The 19,668-nt window shown below is 37.4% G+C and overlaps 1 protein-coding gene across 1 annotated transcript in view; it reads right to left on the reverse strand.

The window, feature by feature from the left end:
* The window catches only part of UTRN (utrophin), a 288,470-nt gene that overhangs the window by 226,546 nt on the left and 42,256 nt on the right, over positions 1–19,668 (reverse strand). The window contains exon 2 of the mRNA XM_008581386.1: positions 10,959–11,020. Within this exon, the coding sequence (XP_008579608.1) occupies positions 10,959–11,020 (62 nt within the window). The remainder of the gene's footprint in view (positions 1–10,958; positions 11,021–19,668) is intronic.

A 19,668-nucleotide genomic window follows, 5' to 3' on the forward strand; every position in this document is an offset into this window, starting at 1 on the left:
ACAAGCCAGAAGTAGAATCGGGACTTGGACTTCCCATGCTGAAGACTGACAGGGCCCGCTGCCTGTCATGGACTGCACTGACATTGAGGAGTCAAGGCTGACACACGCAGTCCTTACCTTCAAGGCTCAGAATCTAAACAGATGTAAACAAAAACATGATAACGCAACATGGTGTGCACAGTAAGCGGTACTTACAACCTAGCTTGGTCATACCACGAATGTACAAAGTAACAGACATAGTATGGAGACAGTTTCTGTCCTATGACTTACCTTAATCCATTATAGATAATCAAGTTGTAACTTTTTGTGTATAATAAGGAGAAGAGCGAAATACAACAGTTTTTAAATCCTTTCAGAACTAACATGCCTGATGGGGACTCTTACAAATAAACTTGAGCCCTTTGACACGGTTTGACTAGTCCGTTATTTATTTATGCCCTACCTATTTTTAAAACAGGATTTGAGGCAATCTATTCAATTCAGCTACTATTCCCACTGTTTATTCTGAGTGTGTGTGTGTGTGTGTGTGTGTGTGTGATGGCGTGTATACACACACACATACACATAGTGTATATACCATAATGTACTTGCAGTCTTCCCCTGATCAATTAAAAAGTGATGCCCTAGCATCTGTTAACATATTGTAAATTTTATAATGTCTCTCTTTCTAGTATTTGTTTTTTTGCAAGGAGTTGTTTAATTTTAAAATTCAAAAAGAAAAAAGTAATTTTATTTAATATTTCTGAATATTTTCAAACCAGAATATTTAATTTACGAATCTTAAATCTCAACACTGATACAAATGTAGCACCCTTTTTGGTTCTTAGAATTCTTCATATCCTTAAAAATCAATAATGCATCAGTGAGCATTATTTACAGTGTCATTTTAGTTAGGTATAACATGTTTACATGTGAATACACCTTTAAAGTATTTTACAACAAAATGCTATACTTTTTCTCTTGGTGCTGGAATTAAAGTAATTCAAAACATTTTCTTTAGTTTTTTTGTACTACATAATTTTCTACAATTCTACAAATTACTGTGTAAAATAAATAATAGATTTTTTAAAAGAACAGTGTCTCTTGTCAAGATTAAGCAAAATGATAAAATCAGGTTCATATCAATTCTAAAGCGTGTAGCTTAATCAATGAACTAATCTACACTACCTACCGCTATGATTCAACTCAACGGTGGAAGAATGAAAGCAGCATGGATTTTGACTGAGAAGACTGAAGGCAAAATGAGGTCACTGAGCAGATGCCTAAAGAGGCCCTTAAACACCTCGACCAAGGAAACCAGCAAGATGCGCTCCAATCACTTAAACAATTAGTGAGTGCAGGGCTCTCGGACATCGCTTTAAGAATTCACAGGGGTCAGCACAAGTTCTCAAGAACGGAAAAAGATTCCATTATGAAACTTACTTTGAAGGGAGGTGTAAGAGAAGAAGAGAGAGACAAAGACAAGATAAACAGATGGCTCAGGTGACCACAGATTAGTGCCACATAACTACGGAGCAACAATTTACAGTGTCCACACTGAAATCAAATCAATGAATGTGCATCCTCCTTTAAAAGTACAAAATACCATAAAACACACACTAAATCAATAGTATGTTCAGGGAATCACAAGTCATAGGACATGGAACAGAATTTTTACCTTGATTTTGGTAAGAAAAGTAACTGGTATGGTGATGATAAAAATGGTAAGGAACCAGGTGTGGGGCTCAGACACCTGGCAACCAGAGGCAGGGGCTGCTCACATCCCCAGTGGACAAATGCTCAGGCGAGGTCTGGAGGCTGAATAAATGCCAACTCCATATGCCTACCAGACAAGATCTTGGGCAAACTCAATAAATGGTACAGCTCATTTCATACATGCATGAGTGGCAAAGCAGCAGAAATGTTTGAAGAATGTAGTTCCACAACTGATGGGCTTCCATGGGACCAGGGTGAGGTCTTGGTAATGGCATTGAAAATGCTAATGTAAAGGTAAGTAAAATGAAATTTTATTTGTTTAATAAAGGAGAGGCAGCTACAGGGCTTTTTCCCTCCCCTCAGGGAGTCTCCATAAAAGCATAATAGGCCCAACTTTTTGGCTGGGAACTAGATAAGTTCAGTCTCCAGTTTTATAAGGTAAGATAAACCTAGGGGTCACTCAAGTGCTGGCCAGGAGACCATCACAAGGTGCATCTATTTGACCCTCGAGAAGACAAGTGTTCATTGTTCTTTCTGCTATTTTGCTGTATATTTGTGAGAAATTCTGTCTAGACTTTGTAGTCTTTAGCCAACTGCCTGCATGCACTTAATCTGACATGCATACTCCATACTAAATTGTGTTTTTCTGTATTTGGTATCAAGGGGTCCTTTTGTTGACAGGATTTTTTATTCCCCCAACAGATGATAACAACAAAAATAACAGAGTCAGCTTCCCCCCAAGTATGACTCCCTTCATGGTGGCTGGATGGCTACCTGTGGCAACTGCAGCTAAAAGCTTCCTAGGCCAGGTACAGCTGGAAATGGATCCAGTGTCTCCTTGCTCTGTTTAATAGATAGAGCTTCTTTCCCTCAAACCACCAGCTCTTCAGCAATCCTCTCTTGCCCACACTGGCTTAAGTTTACCCCTCCCTGCTCCATCCGAGCCCATCCCTGAGGCTGGGGATGGTGGGTCACATAGTGCTGAATGGAAAAGCACCAAGTGGTCGAGCTGGCCCGGTGGCGCACTGCTACAGTGCGCTGCTTGGGAGCACGGCGGCGTTCCCGCCGAGGGTTTGGATCCCACATACAGACCAGCCGCTCACTGGCTGAGTGAGGTGCGGGCACAACACCAAGGGTTGCGATCCCGTTGCCGGTCCCGGTCCGGTACAGGCGCGACACTGGGGGTTGCAATCCGTTGCCGGTCACGAAAAAAGACAAAAAGGAAAAAAAAAAAAAGCACCAGGTGGTGACTCTGCTCACCACTTTCTAGGCGAAAGGTGAAAAGTCATTTCCTCTCAGCAGATCAATCCCAAAATCGATCATCAATTATAAAGACTCAAACCAAATTTGTTTCCTGGTTTACAAATACCAATAGGCTCAACCAAAATCATTTATTAAGCACTTGATATGTACAAAGCACAGCATATTAAATAATATTTAATTATTTAACTTTAATCAACCTGTTTTTAACTTTAACCAAATGAAATGCATTTTGCAAGTAAAATTTTGATAAAAAAAAAATTTAAAAAAATCAAATTGAATGAAAACAAAACAAAAAAATAAGCTTACATAAGTATAGCCAATACATATCTGGAACCTAGTGTTTAAAAATACAGAGTTCATTTCATTGTTTCGTTTCTAAAGGCATGAGTGAATAGACATGAATTAAAATTTCTTTATAAGGAACTACTTGAATGGGTATGGCTCCTGCATATCTGGAACCTAGTGTTTAAAAATACAGAGTTCATTTCATTGTTTCGTTTCTAAAGGCAAGAGTGAATAGACATGAATTAAAATTTCTTTATAAGGAACTACTTGAATGGGTATGGCTCCTGAAACAATTAGTTGAGTTGCTAGATACATATTTATGAAACAAACCAGTGGTGGAACCAATGCATAACTCTTCAAGCCCACACCTCCACTATAAATGCTATTCACATCACACAAAGTCACCAGTACAGTCTCGTTCACCAACTCATGGTAAAAAGAGAACTGAACATCTACAGGTGAGAAAAGGGTTCAGGCTGCTTGTACTGTACACCTCTGCAAACTTCCCTCCACATCTTTTCCTGTTCCTATTTTTGTGACCATCAACTTCCAACATGAAAAAAGCTGAAAACAATAGGACACTAAAAGCAACATCCCACAGTCTCCAAAAGGAACACATCTGAATAGCTCATCATATCGAAATCCACAAAAAATGCTTTGCCAGTTTCCTCTCTCATGTTCTGTCAATTGAACTTTCAAATTTGGAATTGTAACATATGAGAACTTGGCTCATCTTTGTCTTAGAAAAGGAAAAAGCAGAAATCTGCCCCAAAGTAAAGTTCAGCGTTTTTAAGTTTGCATACTCTTTACCTAACCTTTATTAGTTAAAACTCTTTTGAGAATTGTCTTGCCAAAATGATAAAAGAGCTTCTGCAATTGTGTATGTTAGCTCTGCCAGATAAGCAGCTCTGAAAGTTGACCAAAGAAAATGTAGGCTCAAAGTCAGAACAAATGTCTCAACAGCAAAGTGACCAAAGCCCTTGGTCACTACCTCCCTTGGGAGACCAGCCCACTAAAAAGCCAGAGGCTCTGAAAATGAGAAGGAAACACTCACGTTTCACCCACTTCACAATGGAACAAAGTGGGCTTAATGAGGCAATGCTTTTTTTCATTTCTGTTTTTATGTGCAGCCTAGATAAGGGATATCACAAGTTAGGGGTACTTGATAAGGTTTTTATTTAGCATTCCTAAGTAATTATAATCTCCTATACGCTTCACAGCAATGCCTCAGTCTTTCTTAGCCATATGAGGCAGGAAATAATGTTCAAGTGTGTTTTATGGCTAAAGGAATGAAAACCAAGTGACCCGAAAAATTTGGCTAGTAATGTGCCTGAGGTCACAAATAAATGAGTGGCATATCGAAAAAAAAGTGATTAATTTCCTAACTTTTAGCTCCTTTACATAATAATTTTCTTCTGAGCTCTTCATATCTTTTTAAAAACCCAAGAACCATAATTTACTGTATACTGTACAGTAAACTCAGTATACCCAGACTCCAAAGAACTGTGTACTCTGTGACATATTAACAAGAATTTGCAGCAAAAAGAACATATATTTATAGCAATTGCTATCTTAGGTATTGTACATACCTATATATTTAGAAATCAAAGATGGTTTTAGTCCCATATTATTTAATATTCTTAAGCTCTTTATCAAATCCTTTATCAAGGAATTATTTGAGTTGGTTTTAAGTTTTAAATTTCATTTTTCTGCCTGGCGCAGACTCCTTCCACTCAGGACAGCCACCCCTTCAATTAGACACCTATGTGCATTCTATGCTGGGTGCATTGTCTCTGTCTGGGAGTAAGAACCAAGTCACATCCCTCCTGGTGCAGCTGGATTTCATCAATGAATGTTTTTGAAAAGCAGGAGTCCGCCATCAGATAAAAAAGGACCACCAAGCCACCACAGGAAGCACCCCGAGTTCTCTCGGCCTGAGGTGGTGGGGAGCTGAGGGCCTGAGCTATGCCCTCCCAACACCCATAGCCAGCCCAGCAGTGACCACCAAGCCACCACAGGAAGCTCCCCAGACTCTCCTGAGCCAGGGCAGTGGGGGGCTGAGGGCCTTAGCCCCATCCCCCAACACCCACAGCCAGCCAGTGGTAACCACTGAGCCACCACAGGAAGCACCCTGGGCTCTCCTGACCTGGGGTGGTGGGGGGCCAAGGGCCTCGGCCATGCCCCCATGACTCATGCAACCAGCCCAGCGAAGCCCCCCAGTCTCTTCTGTGGGATTAAGGGGGGTGCCACAGGCCTCAATCCCACCCCTCCTCCTTCCTCCTTCTTCCATCCCATTTCCTTCCCCTCTCCCCTTCCCCCCCAACTGTTCCACAACAACATTCTAGAATGTAAAAAATAATATTAATAAAATTACACTTTCTTTAAAAAAAAAAAAAAGGAGTACACTGTCAAAATATGTCAGACAAGAATATATACACATACTTCTTCATTTTCCTGACTCCCTTCTAATTTTTATAAAATCATGTACTATTTAGGTAGGCTCTTCTCAAAACCATATTCTCTTTAAACTCATCTATAGTGACAGCAAGCAGATCAGTGATTACGCAGTGGTGACTGATGGAGGAAGGGGCACAAGGAAACTTTCGGGTGTGATTGAAATGTTCTGTTTTTTTACTGTGGTAGTGGTTTCATGGGTGTTTACATCTTTCAAAATTCATTGAATTGTATATTTTAAAGGGGTGCAGTTCACTGTATATAAATTATACCTCATTAAGGTAAAATATACACCTTCCCTTCTGAGACAAGCCAGAAATGTAATTGCTATCTGGATATTAATATCAAGGAGTTATTGTTACCTTTTTCTTTTTTTGCATATGAAAATGTATTACAGTTATTCTGAATTTTTTTAAGTCCTTATCTTTTAAAGATGCATAGAGAAATATTTGTAGATGGAACAGTATATGTGATATTTGCATCAAAATAATGAGGGATATAAGGAGTAGATGGGGGAGACAGATGAAGTACATTTGGCCATGAGCTGATAATTATTGAAGCAGGATGGTGTGTACAGGGGGTTTCATTCCACTATTCTCTTTCCTTTTGTGTGTGTTTGAAATTGTCCATAATTTAGGGCCGGCCCGGTGGTGCACTGGATAGTGCGCCGCTTGGGAAGCACGGCGGCGCTCCCGCCCGAGGGTTCGGATCCCACATACAGACCGGTTCCCGCTCACTGGCTGAGCGAGGCGCAGGGGCAACGCCGAGGGTTGTGGTCCCGTTGCCGGTCCCGGTCCAGTGCGGGGGCGACACTGAGGGTTGCGATCCGTTGCCGGACACGGAAAAAGACAAAAAAAAAGAAATTGTCCATAATTTAAAAGCTAAATAAAACTCCACACGTTAATAAATAAATAAATAAGTTTTTCTTCACCGTGAACTTAGCAGGTGGATACTATGTAAGGAATTATATTGAATAAATAAAAAAATGATATGCATTCAATCCAAATGGTTATTTAACAACAGTTCCAGCACAACTCCAAGAAATCAGGTAAATAGGGAATGTTTGCATAGCTGGATTTGTTTATTTTTGCAAATAAATACAACAAAAGTCTTGATGTGTTGTATTCATATCCATGAAATAACACAATTTATGCTGTGTTGCACTCAATTCCACACTCTACTTTTATCTCTTTCCAGTACAACCATCTCCAGCTGGTTTATGAACACAGAGTATTAGGCATATTAAATGTATGTGAAATAACACAATTTATGCTGTGTTGCACTCAATTCCACACTCTACTTTTATCTCTTTCCAATACAACCATCTCCAGCTGGTTTATGAACACAGAGTATTAGGCATATTAAATGTATGTGTGTGTGTGTGTGTCACTGTCATTCGTTTATTTATTAAGCCTATAAATACTCACTGGGTGCCTACTAAATGCCAAAAGTTGTGCCAATGAACAAAATAGACAGTCCCCACACCCATGGACCTTGCCATTATGTAAGAGAGGAGAAATGCAATTATTTAAATACAATGATGATACATGCTTCAAAGGAAAACACTTTGGGTGTATAGAGCATGTCTATGCTAGTCTGGGAGCTCAGCAAAGGCATCCTTGAGGAAGTGACATGTAAGCTCAGGCAAGAAGGAAGAGTGGGAGCTGGCCAGGAAAAGACGGAGGAAAGAGTGTGTGCAAAGGCCACGGGAGACCATTAGGATGGGGGCACAGACCATGTGGCTGGAGCTTAATGAGCGTAAAGTAAAAAGAAATTAGAAATAGATTGGGGGACAACTACCTAGGGCCTTAAAAGCCAAGTAAGTTGGAGTGAAAGGCCCCAGGGGGGGAAAAAAAGCCAAGTGAGATCAAAACATCACACTGCACACCTTAAATATATACAATTTTGATTATTATTTTATTTTTTTAATAAAAGGACAATGGGCAGTCAATGTAAGATCTTATAGAAGAGGAAGAGAAGTTTAGGCTCATCCTTTACAATCACGCTAGCTACTCTGCCAAAAATGGAAGGGGGAAGGAAGAAGGGAGCGCGTGGAAAGAGAGAACCAGTGAGCAGATTATTACAGGGGTCCACATGTTCAGGGGCAATCTTCAAAAAAGGTGAAGTCATGACTCTTAGACAAATGTAATATTAATGTGTGTCAAAGACTTTATTTAACTCATTAATTAATAGGGCAACCAGTGAGATGTTCAACCAGTTCAAAGGAGCATTCAAAGAACCACATGTTTACAAGCAAAAAAGGAAATCTGAAATAAACTTACAATAGATGCAAAAACTGGTCTATCCAAGGGGCAGTAACCAATTGCATTCCAATTAATTTGCATTTTATAGATAAGAATCACTTACATTATTATCCATTTATTACCGCTTACAGAGTTGTAAACCAGCTGGAAAATAATGAAAGGCTGAGATAAACCAGATGGCTGAGATAGAGAGGACATCCACTAATCTTTTTTGTCCATGTTAAAGTCTTTCACAATTTTGAGTTGGAAATAGTCTTGAACAATAGTGACTTGGAAAAGGGAGGTGTCAGTAAAGATGGAGAGAAGTGGACAATTTTAAATATATAGAGATACTAGAATTAACAAGACTTAGTGTTTGATTGAGACTTTGGATAGGGAGAGAGCCATGAAGAAATGTCCAGAGAAATGTCTGTTTTAAAATAAAAGTCTACATGGCAGAAGATGCCATTAGTGTCTGTTTGATTTCTCAAGACAGGGGCCCTATTGCTCTGTAGAGAAACCCACACTGCAAGGAAGCAGCGGACACACTAAATCGTTATATTTTAAAGTCCACCACAATATACCAAAAACCATGGATAAAGAGAAACGAAACAAAATTCATTACCTTCAACAGGACTTTTTTCCTTGTGCCAGCCTCTGGATTACCTAGTGATACCATGCACAGTGCAACCTCTCCCCAGCTCAGCAAGGGTTAAGCGTATGGGAGTCTGTGGTAATCTCCTGTCTAGAAATGTGTTATTCCCTCTCCTGCAATCACCAGCATGGAAGCCACCCAATTTACGGACTTCAGACAGCCATGGGAAAGGAAAAAAATGTGGATGAAATGTAGTGTCACTGCCATGAGCTCTCCATCTCAGTATATCCAAATACTCTTCATGAAATTCCTTTTAGACTTTGATTTCTGACTAATCTGAAAGGGAAAGTTTTCAGAATCATCATATTTTTGATACTTTTTCTCCAAACAAAACAAGCTTTTAGCTACTGCATCAGTTTATATAACTAGAACTTTTTACTAAAAATGATAAAATTTAGCAGATCTTTTCTATTTTCTTGGCAAGATTACAAGCATCCTGGGGCAAATAATCTACATAGGACTTAAGGAGCTTTTAGCTACTGCATCAGTTTATATAACTAGAACTTTTTACTAAAAATGATAAAATTTACCAGATCTTTTCTATTTTCTTGGCAAGATTACAAGCATCCTGGGGCAAATAATCTACATAGGACTTAAGAGCCCCATTTATGTTACAAAATAATATGTACGTTATAAATGTACAAATTTAAATGTCAACTTCATTTAATAAAATATTCAGGTTCTATTAGATTTTGTGTTATTTGTGATCTTTTTAAAGATGTCAATGGCCGGCCATAAATACTGATAAATTTCTTTTCAATTATTCTTTCTCAATTGTACACACCCCCTTCTATGTCCTATTGCTCTGTCTACTTCTCTCCACGTTCATGAATAGGTACAAAAGTAATTCACCCAGTTTCAAATGTTCCCTAAACTTAGGTCTACAAAGACTACGATGCTTTCAAAGTGATCTTCAAAGTTAGTTCAATGGCAGTTCTTCCTCAATGACTAAATTAAGCTGCTAGAAACTAAGTAAGCTCCACCTGCTCTGTGTAGAAAATAACCCTGTTATCCTCAGGAACAACCAGGATGGATAATCTTACCCACATGAACACTCACGAGACCACTGGGATAAAACACCGCATGTCCAGATTCCCCCAGTTGCTAAAACCATGTTGCCCAGAATACGCTCACATGCAAATGGAAAGTTCAAAAGTTTTGAATAACGTCAAATCCAAAATACACACATTACTGCTCCTCTAGAACAGAACAATCAAAAATTTAGCAAAAAACACCTACATCTGTCGTGGAATAACGCTACACATAAAATCATCAATTATGCAAGCACCTCTATACTCTCATTCTCTATATTCCTAACCCTTCTGTCAATGTCAGTTTTTACGTTCCTTACATTCTCAGAAGCAAGATAAAACATCCCTCCACAAAAACTTGTAAAACCTAAGAAAGACTGCAATCAAAGCATTAACTAAATGTATTGGGATGTGGAATAATTTTTAAACTGTGTTGCTGCTCAAAGTAACCTTAAAATATACTCATTTTCCTCAAAGGAATACCAGTGTTTATTTTCCTGACTTCTACAATTTTATCAAATACAAATTTTGAAAAATAATTCTTAATTAAAATAGCTTTCATATAATTTCAAAGACCACAATGGTGTTTCTTTGAGAAACCTTTATTTTTCATCCTGACACAGTAGAATCCTACAACCCATCAATCTAAAAATTCCTCTCCCACCTCAGACTTAGTGGACAAAATTCTAACTTTGATAACCAAAGGGTAATCATATTGGAACAAATTTGAAAACAGCACTGCCAATTCCTCTCTTCAGCATGCTCCGCTCCTAAAAAAAAAAATATTGATCAAAGCATTGCTCAGATTCGAAATGGTTAGAAATGCTGAGAAAGAACAGTTCTTTGGATAAAAAAGTGAGAAAGTACACAAGAAAAAAAAAACACAAGGCAGATAAAAATTATTAGCAACATTCACAAGAATGAAAAGCCTTAAATATTTTTGCACAGGGTAGAAAGTCTTCCTGAATAATAACAATTTGTTTTTTAACAAGCAAAATGAAATCATCATCTTTTCAGCTAAGTAAAGACAACATTTTCCAATGATATATTCATTTCCTAAATGGACCCAGGATGCACAGAATCAAAAGCAGCAAACGGTTGGCTTAAATATCTGGAGAATTCCAGGTAAAAATAAAGAACATCACATGAACTGTTCACACCAGAATTTCCATCATATTTTAGAAAAGAATAAAAGAAGAAGAAATGTGTCTACAAATTCAGAAGATTTCTATTAGGTCCCATTTCATGGGGAAAATGTGCTGCACTTCCAACCAAATCCATCAATGAGAATGAAGCCTTTGAATCATTTAAAGTTTTGAAATTCTCAGTTACCTTTGAAAATCGAGCATTTATCCATTTGGTAAAGGTTTTCTTCTGCACGTCATTGTGTTCATCTGTGGGAGGGAAAAGGAGAGAGAGGGGAAAGTATGAGAGTTTTGTACCTTTAGTAAGGCACCACATAAGATAATTTCCATCCTGGGGAGCTTAAAATAGTCCTATCAGTAGAACTTACAAGGCACAGCTAACAAAGGTGACAGCGCCAAGTTCACCTCTACGAAGTCTGCTAACACCTACCACAGAGGGAGACTCGGGCACCTTTCCCAAAGGACTTAGCTTTTTCGCCTGCTATTAAGTCCACGTTTGAAAAACAGAATCAGTATCTTACTTTCCGACTATTATACATCATACTTTCTGCTGTGTTTTAAGTAAAATTGCAAGGATGATAAAAAATGTTATCATGTTCGCAACAAAAATCAGAGTTCTCTAAAAAAATCTAAGGAATTCACAACTTGCTCCCTTTGCATTCAAGTCCTATACCTCCCGGAACAAAAAGTACTGTAAGGTTTATAATCAGTTCTGTAAGCTCTTTTCCTATAGTAAGACTGACATAAGGTTTTAATGATCTTGACCCACACAAACACTTTACAGGTAGAGAAATCAGAAGTTTGAAAACATTATCAATTTCAGGTTTGATTATGAATTCATTTTCCAAGCCACAGCAAATTAAAATTGACCTTAAAAAATTAAAGCACCCTGTATTTCTTGAAGATGGGCAGAGTTTTCTGGATTTAGATAGGTATAAGAAGGCCGTGTAGTATAACAAAAGAACAAAGAACATTACGACCAAATAGACCACATCCCAATCCACTTATTGTGTGACCTTGGGTAAGTCATCATACAGTCTCCTAGCTTCGGTAGATCCCATCTATAAAATGCACATAAATAATGCCTGATTTGTAAGGGCATTATGAAGATTAGTGAATATAAGTGAAAAACACTTGACAACAATCTGCAGTGTAGTTGCTGTTTTTATGATTGTTATAGTATAAGTGTGAACAAAGCAGACAAGAAAATGTCCATTTTACCCTTTGTTACTTCCAATCATACCCTCTTCAACCGCTCCCCAATTCTCTATTAAAACCTGCAAAAGAGTCACTGTTGGCTTAAAGCCTACAAAGTAGCATGCGAACAACCTCTAAGTAGCTTTGAAAGCTGTCTCAGGAGTATTTGGAAAAGTGCAGAAAGCTGAGGTTTCAGCTGTTTATATGTCCTGCCTGCTCCACCACCATCCACACTGCAGGCTGCCTGCCTCCCCCATCATATCAGCAAAATTATAGCAGCGGGGGCCGGAGTGTGCCCTGCCTCCAAGCATCAATTCCAAAGGGACTGCCTTTCACCTGTAAGCACAGACCTTCTCACTAATCTCTACTGGCATAATTAGGAATTTACCTACTACTTCACCAAGTTTGTGATGTCTTTGATCCTTACCCCGTTTTCTGTAATTAAAAGGTCATTCCTGCAATAAATATAGCAGCAGCTCCAGAAAAGAGAGCACTTTTGCAGATCCATAAGGGTAATTGGAGACCAATTGATATAAAAAAGAAAACTGCTCTCGAAGAAACTTCTTGACGTTAATGGTGCTGAAAGGTGACCTTCCTTCCACAAAGGACAATGCCGACAGCATCAGATCTCAGGCTTTATAACATCTGAGCAATGCTCCATATAAGCCATTTATTAACCAAGAGGATTTGCTTACGCACTTTGAATGTCCCAGCCTTTACCATCATACCTGAGAGGTATAGAGCTGAGATTATACTTAGAATATAAGGCCACCACAACACATCAACCTGCAGAGGGCGCTGTACCGGCCTCACCATAATGAATTGAATATTAAATACGCGGGGTCGTCAAAAAGTTCATGGAAAGATTCATATCACCTTTTCATTCTACTTTTCCACGAACTTTTTGAAGTACCTTCATGTCAGTGTTCAGGGCACTTTGAAAATCCAAGTATTTGTCCTACTGCCTTAAAAAAAGATTTATTTTCGTAAACTTTGCCAAATCCATTATTCTTTAATCCTACGAATAAAAAATATAGAAAGTATTTTTAAATATTTAATATAAAATTTGTATTATTTTAATTTCATAACATTCATACAATTTTAGGAATTTCTGACCATAAAAATAGGGAAAATCCTAAGGGAGCAATACTACCATATTTTATTTTCTCCTAACATCTTTCAGAGCATTTAACTTTCTTATTTCAAAAACATGTTAAAATATCTAATACTATGCAGGTTCCTCTCCAGATATAGAGAGTACAAAGAAATAAGTGCCTGTCATCTTATCAAATGATAAATAAGATCTTTCAGTAAAAGTACAAGAATTAGCCTGTGGCTTTTTCAATTACGAGATTAAAAATGCAACAAATTTGGAACATTTACTAGTATACAACTGTCCTCCACAATTAAGGTAAACCAGGTTGACCCAGGTCTATTCCACATCAGAAGGCGGAATAGACTCACAAAGCTGCTAGTCAGACAACTAAACATCTATCATGCTATTCTGATCAATCGTTTTTGCCTTCCTAGAAATTCACATAGAACTTCAACAGTCTCAAATTATTTCAACCCTCATTATCAAGCCAATTAGTTATTTTAATTTCTCCGAATCGAAAATGCATAAGCACACAACACAAACTTACATATGACTGCATTATTTATATATGTATTATTAAAGGAATGAGTATAATTTACACTACAAATCCATCATCTTTAAATATATTTCTTCCAAGTTTACAAACTTAAACAATTGTTTTCTTTAGATTTGGATTTTAGAAAACCATTTTGTTTCTGAAAGCCTTTGCTGGCTTAGCAAATCTTATCCATTAATGACCTTTCTCCATTAGGGGGACAAACATGGGACTGAATTAGGAGGAGAAAAATGTGTTAAATCCCTTAAGGCTACTTTTCCAAATTCTTCCTCTAAATATTTTGCTCTTCTTAAAATGCTTTTGACGTGCTCACACAGATCCAAGGGCCTTCATTGCTGCCTAGCCTGGAATTTTTATTTCTGTGTTAGGTAAGAGAAGTGAAGCAAGAAACATCAACAAAACCACTTGATAAATCTTCAAGGAAAATGCTTTGAAAATGTGTTCTCTTCACCAGCTCAAATGCATATCAATTCTTTTAGCAGAACTTATCAACAAATCTCAATTTAAATCCTAAACTGGAAACATGGCAGAGAAGTTAGTCATTACCCCTATGGAAACACACAGGTCTTAGGAAGATGTATACCACCATTAAAACTCTATTGCTAGGAGAGAGAAAGCATTATCCGCTAGTACATCTTTCAAAGCAATTTAAGAGTGTCCAGTTGGCTGGCACTAACCTAATATGAGTTCCATAAAATGCAGCTATTCAGAAAAGAAGCTCCTAGACTTTAAGACGAAAAACAAATGTCTCGTTGGATGATGTAAAACATGAATTGACTTTATTAAGGCCTCTTTCATCATCAAAGTGATCTATAGGTTTATCGTCAAATTTAACACCCTAGAAAGCCAATTTCTCATTAGCAAAAACGATTATTTCAGAAACAATAAAAGAAATTCAGACCATACTCCCACTTCTTTTTCTGGGCACTACATGTGAACCACCCCAATATAAATCTACTGACAGACTCAGTCATATCAATCTTCTCTCGTTTCCTACACCCAATTTGTTGGTCCCAGCCCCAATTCATTTATTCAAACACTATGTATTAAAATCTCATATGGAAATAATACATGTTATATAACACTCTGCAAAATATTATAAATACGTAAACAAAGAAACAGGGCCAAGCAAAGTGCTCAGACTCCCTAAATTTGTTTCCAAAATCTGACATCCTTAAAAACAAAACAAAAACTTAAAATCCCTTACCAGCCAGCCACCAAAACAAAAACAAACAAAAAAACTGACATCCTCAGAGGATGTAAAAAAAAGTTAAAATTAAAAATGTAGTTTCCCAAATTGCCAAAATTACCTAAGTATATGAGGTTAGATAATATTTCAAATGATATTTTTAATGAGTTTGCTACATTTATAGATTTAAGTTATTAAAGCTAAACATTTCATTTAAAGCAGACTTTGATTCACTCCATAAAAAGCTAAATACAAGTTGCTGGTCTCTGTGGGAGAGCTGGAGATGAGTGGAGTGAGAAGAAAACGTAAAACACGTCCCCCTTTCAAAGGATAAGTCTGAAACCCACAGCAGAGGTTAAATGAAATGTCCAGCATCACCCACCTACGAAGTTGCAGAGCCACAAACAAAACCACATCTAACTGACTGCCGAGCCCGTGTCCAACACATTTCCAAGTAGGAGGAGGTTACAGAGTTTCACAAAGAAAGGAGCCTTTAAGATACATCTTGAAGGACTGATGAAGTCTGGTTCATGCAAAGATGGGAGGAAAGGTATTCTAGACAAAATAAGGCTAATCAATACCTTCTTTATTTCAGCCTCAGACTTTACATCTGACAAAAAAAGAGCATATTTAATAAAATTGTGTATCTACAAGAAAACACAGAAGGCTATAACATATAATGGTGTCAAAATAACAAGGCTAAAATAATCCCAAACTTCACAAAGTTTTCAATCCTGAATACTGTTTACACACATAAAAAAGGATACAGAGTTAGAAATACATGTTCAAAAAATGTTCTTGTAAGGAAATATAGATTCTCTGAAAAAATCAACCTCCTTAAGTAAACACATGTTCTGCTAACATGACCCATCCACTCTGCTCCAAAACTCATGGAATTCTGGAGCCCTGCAGAACTTCTGCACCCTCACCTGGACTGTATTTAGAATTTACATCATTTTCAGCACTGGAAGAACATGTTTGTTCCAGCTGAGAATGAACGTAACCCACCAAAACTACCCACCTTACTATGAAAGAATCACAGAGTGTAAAAACAGGAAGGTATATTACAGGGCACCTGATCAAACTCCATCCTGAGACCAGACAGATCAAGGGATTATCTCACTACATGCAGTTTGCGCCATCCGTGTCTCCTTGTCTAATAATCCTACTCTCAAGACCCACTTTTTTTTCTAACAGCTTTATTGAGATAAATATCATACAATTTACTCAAAGTTTAAAATTGTATGTATTTGTCTATTCTAGATATTTCATACAAATGGAATCATACAATATTTGTGCTTTTGTGTCTGGCATATTTCACTGAGCATAATGTTTTCAAGGCCTATCCATGACGTAGCATGTGTCAGAACTCCATTCCTTTCTAGGGCTGAATAATATTCCATTGTATGTGTATACCAGTTTATCCATTCATCAGAAAATGGACACTTGAATTGTTCCTACTTTTTGGCTTATGAATAATACTACAATGAACACTGGCATACAAGTTACCTGTTGGAGTTCTTATTTTCAGCTCCTTTGGTTATATACCTACGAGTGGAATCGTTGGGTTGTTATATGGTAATTCTATGTTTAGATTTTTGAGGACACTGTTTCCCATAGCAGCTGCTTCATTTTACACTCCTACTGTAATGTACAAGGTTCCAATTTCTCCACATCTTTGCTAACACTTATTATTTTCCTTTAAAAATAAAAAATTACAGCCATCCTAGTAGGTACGAAGTGCTCTGTCACTGTGGTTTCGATTTGCATTTCCCTAATGACTAATAATGCTGACCATGAGATGCCTTTCAAAATTGTAAAACTTCCAAACTTAGAGATATCCTGAAGACTTTCTGAACTAATCCAAGTTCAAAATATGCCACCCAGAAGTAGCTGAGGTTCAGAGATAGCTTTTTTGCATTTAATCCACACAGCATTGCAAAATGATTAACTTACTCAAGAGAATTACTTTCAGAATTAGATGTAATCATTAATTCCTAACCATCTTCTAATTTTAGCATTTATTTACCTCTTACCTATTTTCTCCTTGACAACCTCCTCCAGATTTTTAAACAATGCATAAGAATACACAGGGTAATGTTTTTTTACTTTCACTTTATAGAGCTGATAAACCAAACCTGAAAGAATGTCTATAAGATTTATAGGCTTCTGTCATTGTTTGAAATCTTCTCTCTGGAAATATATTTTGGAAAAAACTCTTAACATCTTAGATATCAACCATATGATATATGTTGCAAATGCAAAAGAGCAAGGACTCAATTTATGGGGGCAGAAACTGTAAACCTTTCAAACAAATACTTCACTTGGATTTTTGTCCTGGGATTGAAGAGTTTTATTAAACTCGCTTGAAATGTCATAGAATAAGGAGGAGTTATTTAGGAGGAGCTGAATGAGTCATAATGATGATGTGTCATCATCATGAAAAGCCAGTAGAAAAATGTGCTTTTTAGTGACTGACAAAGGGTTAAACTAATTTACAAAAGAAAATTGCTATGAAATTAGATTCCTCACTTTATCTTTATCTTTATTAAAAAAACATCCATTATGTTCCACAAACTGTCAACAGAAATCTCAAGAAAGAGTGATTGCTTTATAAACATAAAATTCTGGATGTATGGAAACTCATGCAAATGAAATGAGAAAAAACTTTTTGATTGTACAAGACATGCCAGTGATCTGACCTTCAGACTCTGTCATGACATGTTCTGCTTGTCAATATAGCGGCATAACGTGTCCTTACCAGACTGTCAATTATTCAAGTAGTATTTTCTCCTTTTAATTACTTTTTTACTATTCTCCTCATATTGGAGGAATCTTTTAGATGCCACCTCCCTCTTCTTCCTGTCCCACTTTTTTGAACATATAAACCTCCTCATACTGCTTCCTCCAATAGTCTTTTTCAATATCCCTCCCTAGGCTACCATTTTGGAACTCCCAGCCACAAAGCCAGCCTGGCTGCACCAGTCTGGTCCCCCAGCAGTGATCCCAACACCATTTGGCTCTGTCTCTTTCTACCATGTCTCTTCTGGAAGGTCTTTTTTCATCTTTCTCTTTTTCTTCTTAAAACTTCCTGTATCAGGAGGGGCTCCAGGAAAAAAAACAACAACAACAACAAAAAAAAAAAACTTCTTGTATGATGTCTAGAATGTACTTTGGAAGATTTCAAGATAGAAAGTATGATATTTTCTTCTTAAAACTTCCTGTATCAGGAGGGGCTCCAGGAAAAAAAACAACAACAACAACAACAAAAAAAAAACTTCTTGTATGATGTCTAGAATGTACTTTGGAAGATTTCAAGATAGAAAGTATGATATGTTTGTGCTAAAGTCAGAGATTTCAAACGCTCTTCTAAAATAATTCCCATGTACATTTTAAATTAACAACTATTTAAACAATTTATCATAAATTTAAATAGTTAAAAAGACGTCATTTCTAGCATATTGTTAAGAAGCTGCAAATTTAGCTCACTCAGTTAATAGAAACTGTCCCTTCTGTTACCTAACAGGCAAAACTAGTTCTCGCTGTCAAACTAATTAGCCAAATCAGACTTACTTTCTGACAAGAGAAGTCTGACTTCAGTTTTCTACCTAAAAAACATGTTAATACGTGTCTCTGAGGGAACATCTCACTTCAGAATTCTCTTGCTAGGATGGATGGATGGATGGCGGCTGGACACAAAGCCTTTCCCTGGATGTAATAAGGTACTGGCCATTTTAATAATTCTTAAGGGAGTGCTCTTTGCTTCGCATTCTTAAATTGTCCCCTGTTTAGTGCCTCACAACAACGCACCACAGTAAGATTTGGGGAGGCTGAGAAGTAAGCCTTTTCTTTGTAAAGTGGAGAAGAGGAATTATGAAAGGAAGGATGGAAATGAGAAGGCAGGCACCTAAGACACCTCCCCAGGCTCCTTAACCACTGGAAAAGTTTGCACGGCCACAGGGGGACACACACATTCCAGTGTGCAAACCATTCCACGGGCTCACAGTTGTCCCAGCCCAGGATAACACTCCACAGAAGGTCATGGACAATTTAATTGGAAAGGCTCAATTGCAGAGGGGGCCACAACAAGGGCATCCATTATCAGTGTCATCAACACCAAAGACTTTGATAATTAATCTAATGCATGTGAGAAATGTGTTTTCACTGTGGCTTTATAATCGGCATAATTAGAACATCAGAAATATTCTCCCACTGGTGAATTTAGTGTTATTCAATAAACATGGATTGGCCAAAATATATTCCAGACACACCCCACCATTGATTAAACAGAATATAAAAATCTAGTGAGTCTAGGAGGCTACATCTCCAAAGCCATTGGCTGGGAGGATTCTGGTTATCTGATGCTGATTATAAGACTTACTAAATCCTCTCCCTAAGACAGCATTTTCCAGTACAAACATAATGCGAGTCACATACATAATTTTAAAATTTCTACAGGCTACATTTACAAAAAACAGGTAAAATTAATTTTAGCAATATGCTCTATCTAACCCAATTTTCCTATCTCCAAAATATTATAATTTCAACATATGCTCAATATTTTAAAATTTATTGATAAGATATTTTCCATTCTGGTCCCATAAATGGACATAATAATAAGCATTGGAAATATTCCCAACTCTTTGTTATATTCATTGCTTAAAGTTTTGTATTTCCTACTTATTTAACAAAAATCAGCTATACATCTATTTTGTGAAAAACACTGTACAAAGAAACAGTAACATTAACTGAGCATATACTATATGTCAGTCCCAACAGAGATCCAGGTGCTGCTTTCAAGAAGTTCTAGTCCTTAGGGAGTGTAGAGGTGAGACAAATACATAAATAACAGATAAACA

The sequence above is a fragment of the Galeopterus variegatus genome, unplaced genomic scaffold, assembly GCF_000696425.1.
Source record: "Galeopterus variegatus unplaced genomic scaffold, G_variegatus-3.0.2 Scaffold2342, whole genome shotgun sequence".
Lineage (NCBI taxonomy): Eukaryota > Metazoa > Chordata > Mammalia > Dermoptera > Cynocephalidae > Galeopterus > Galeopterus variegatus.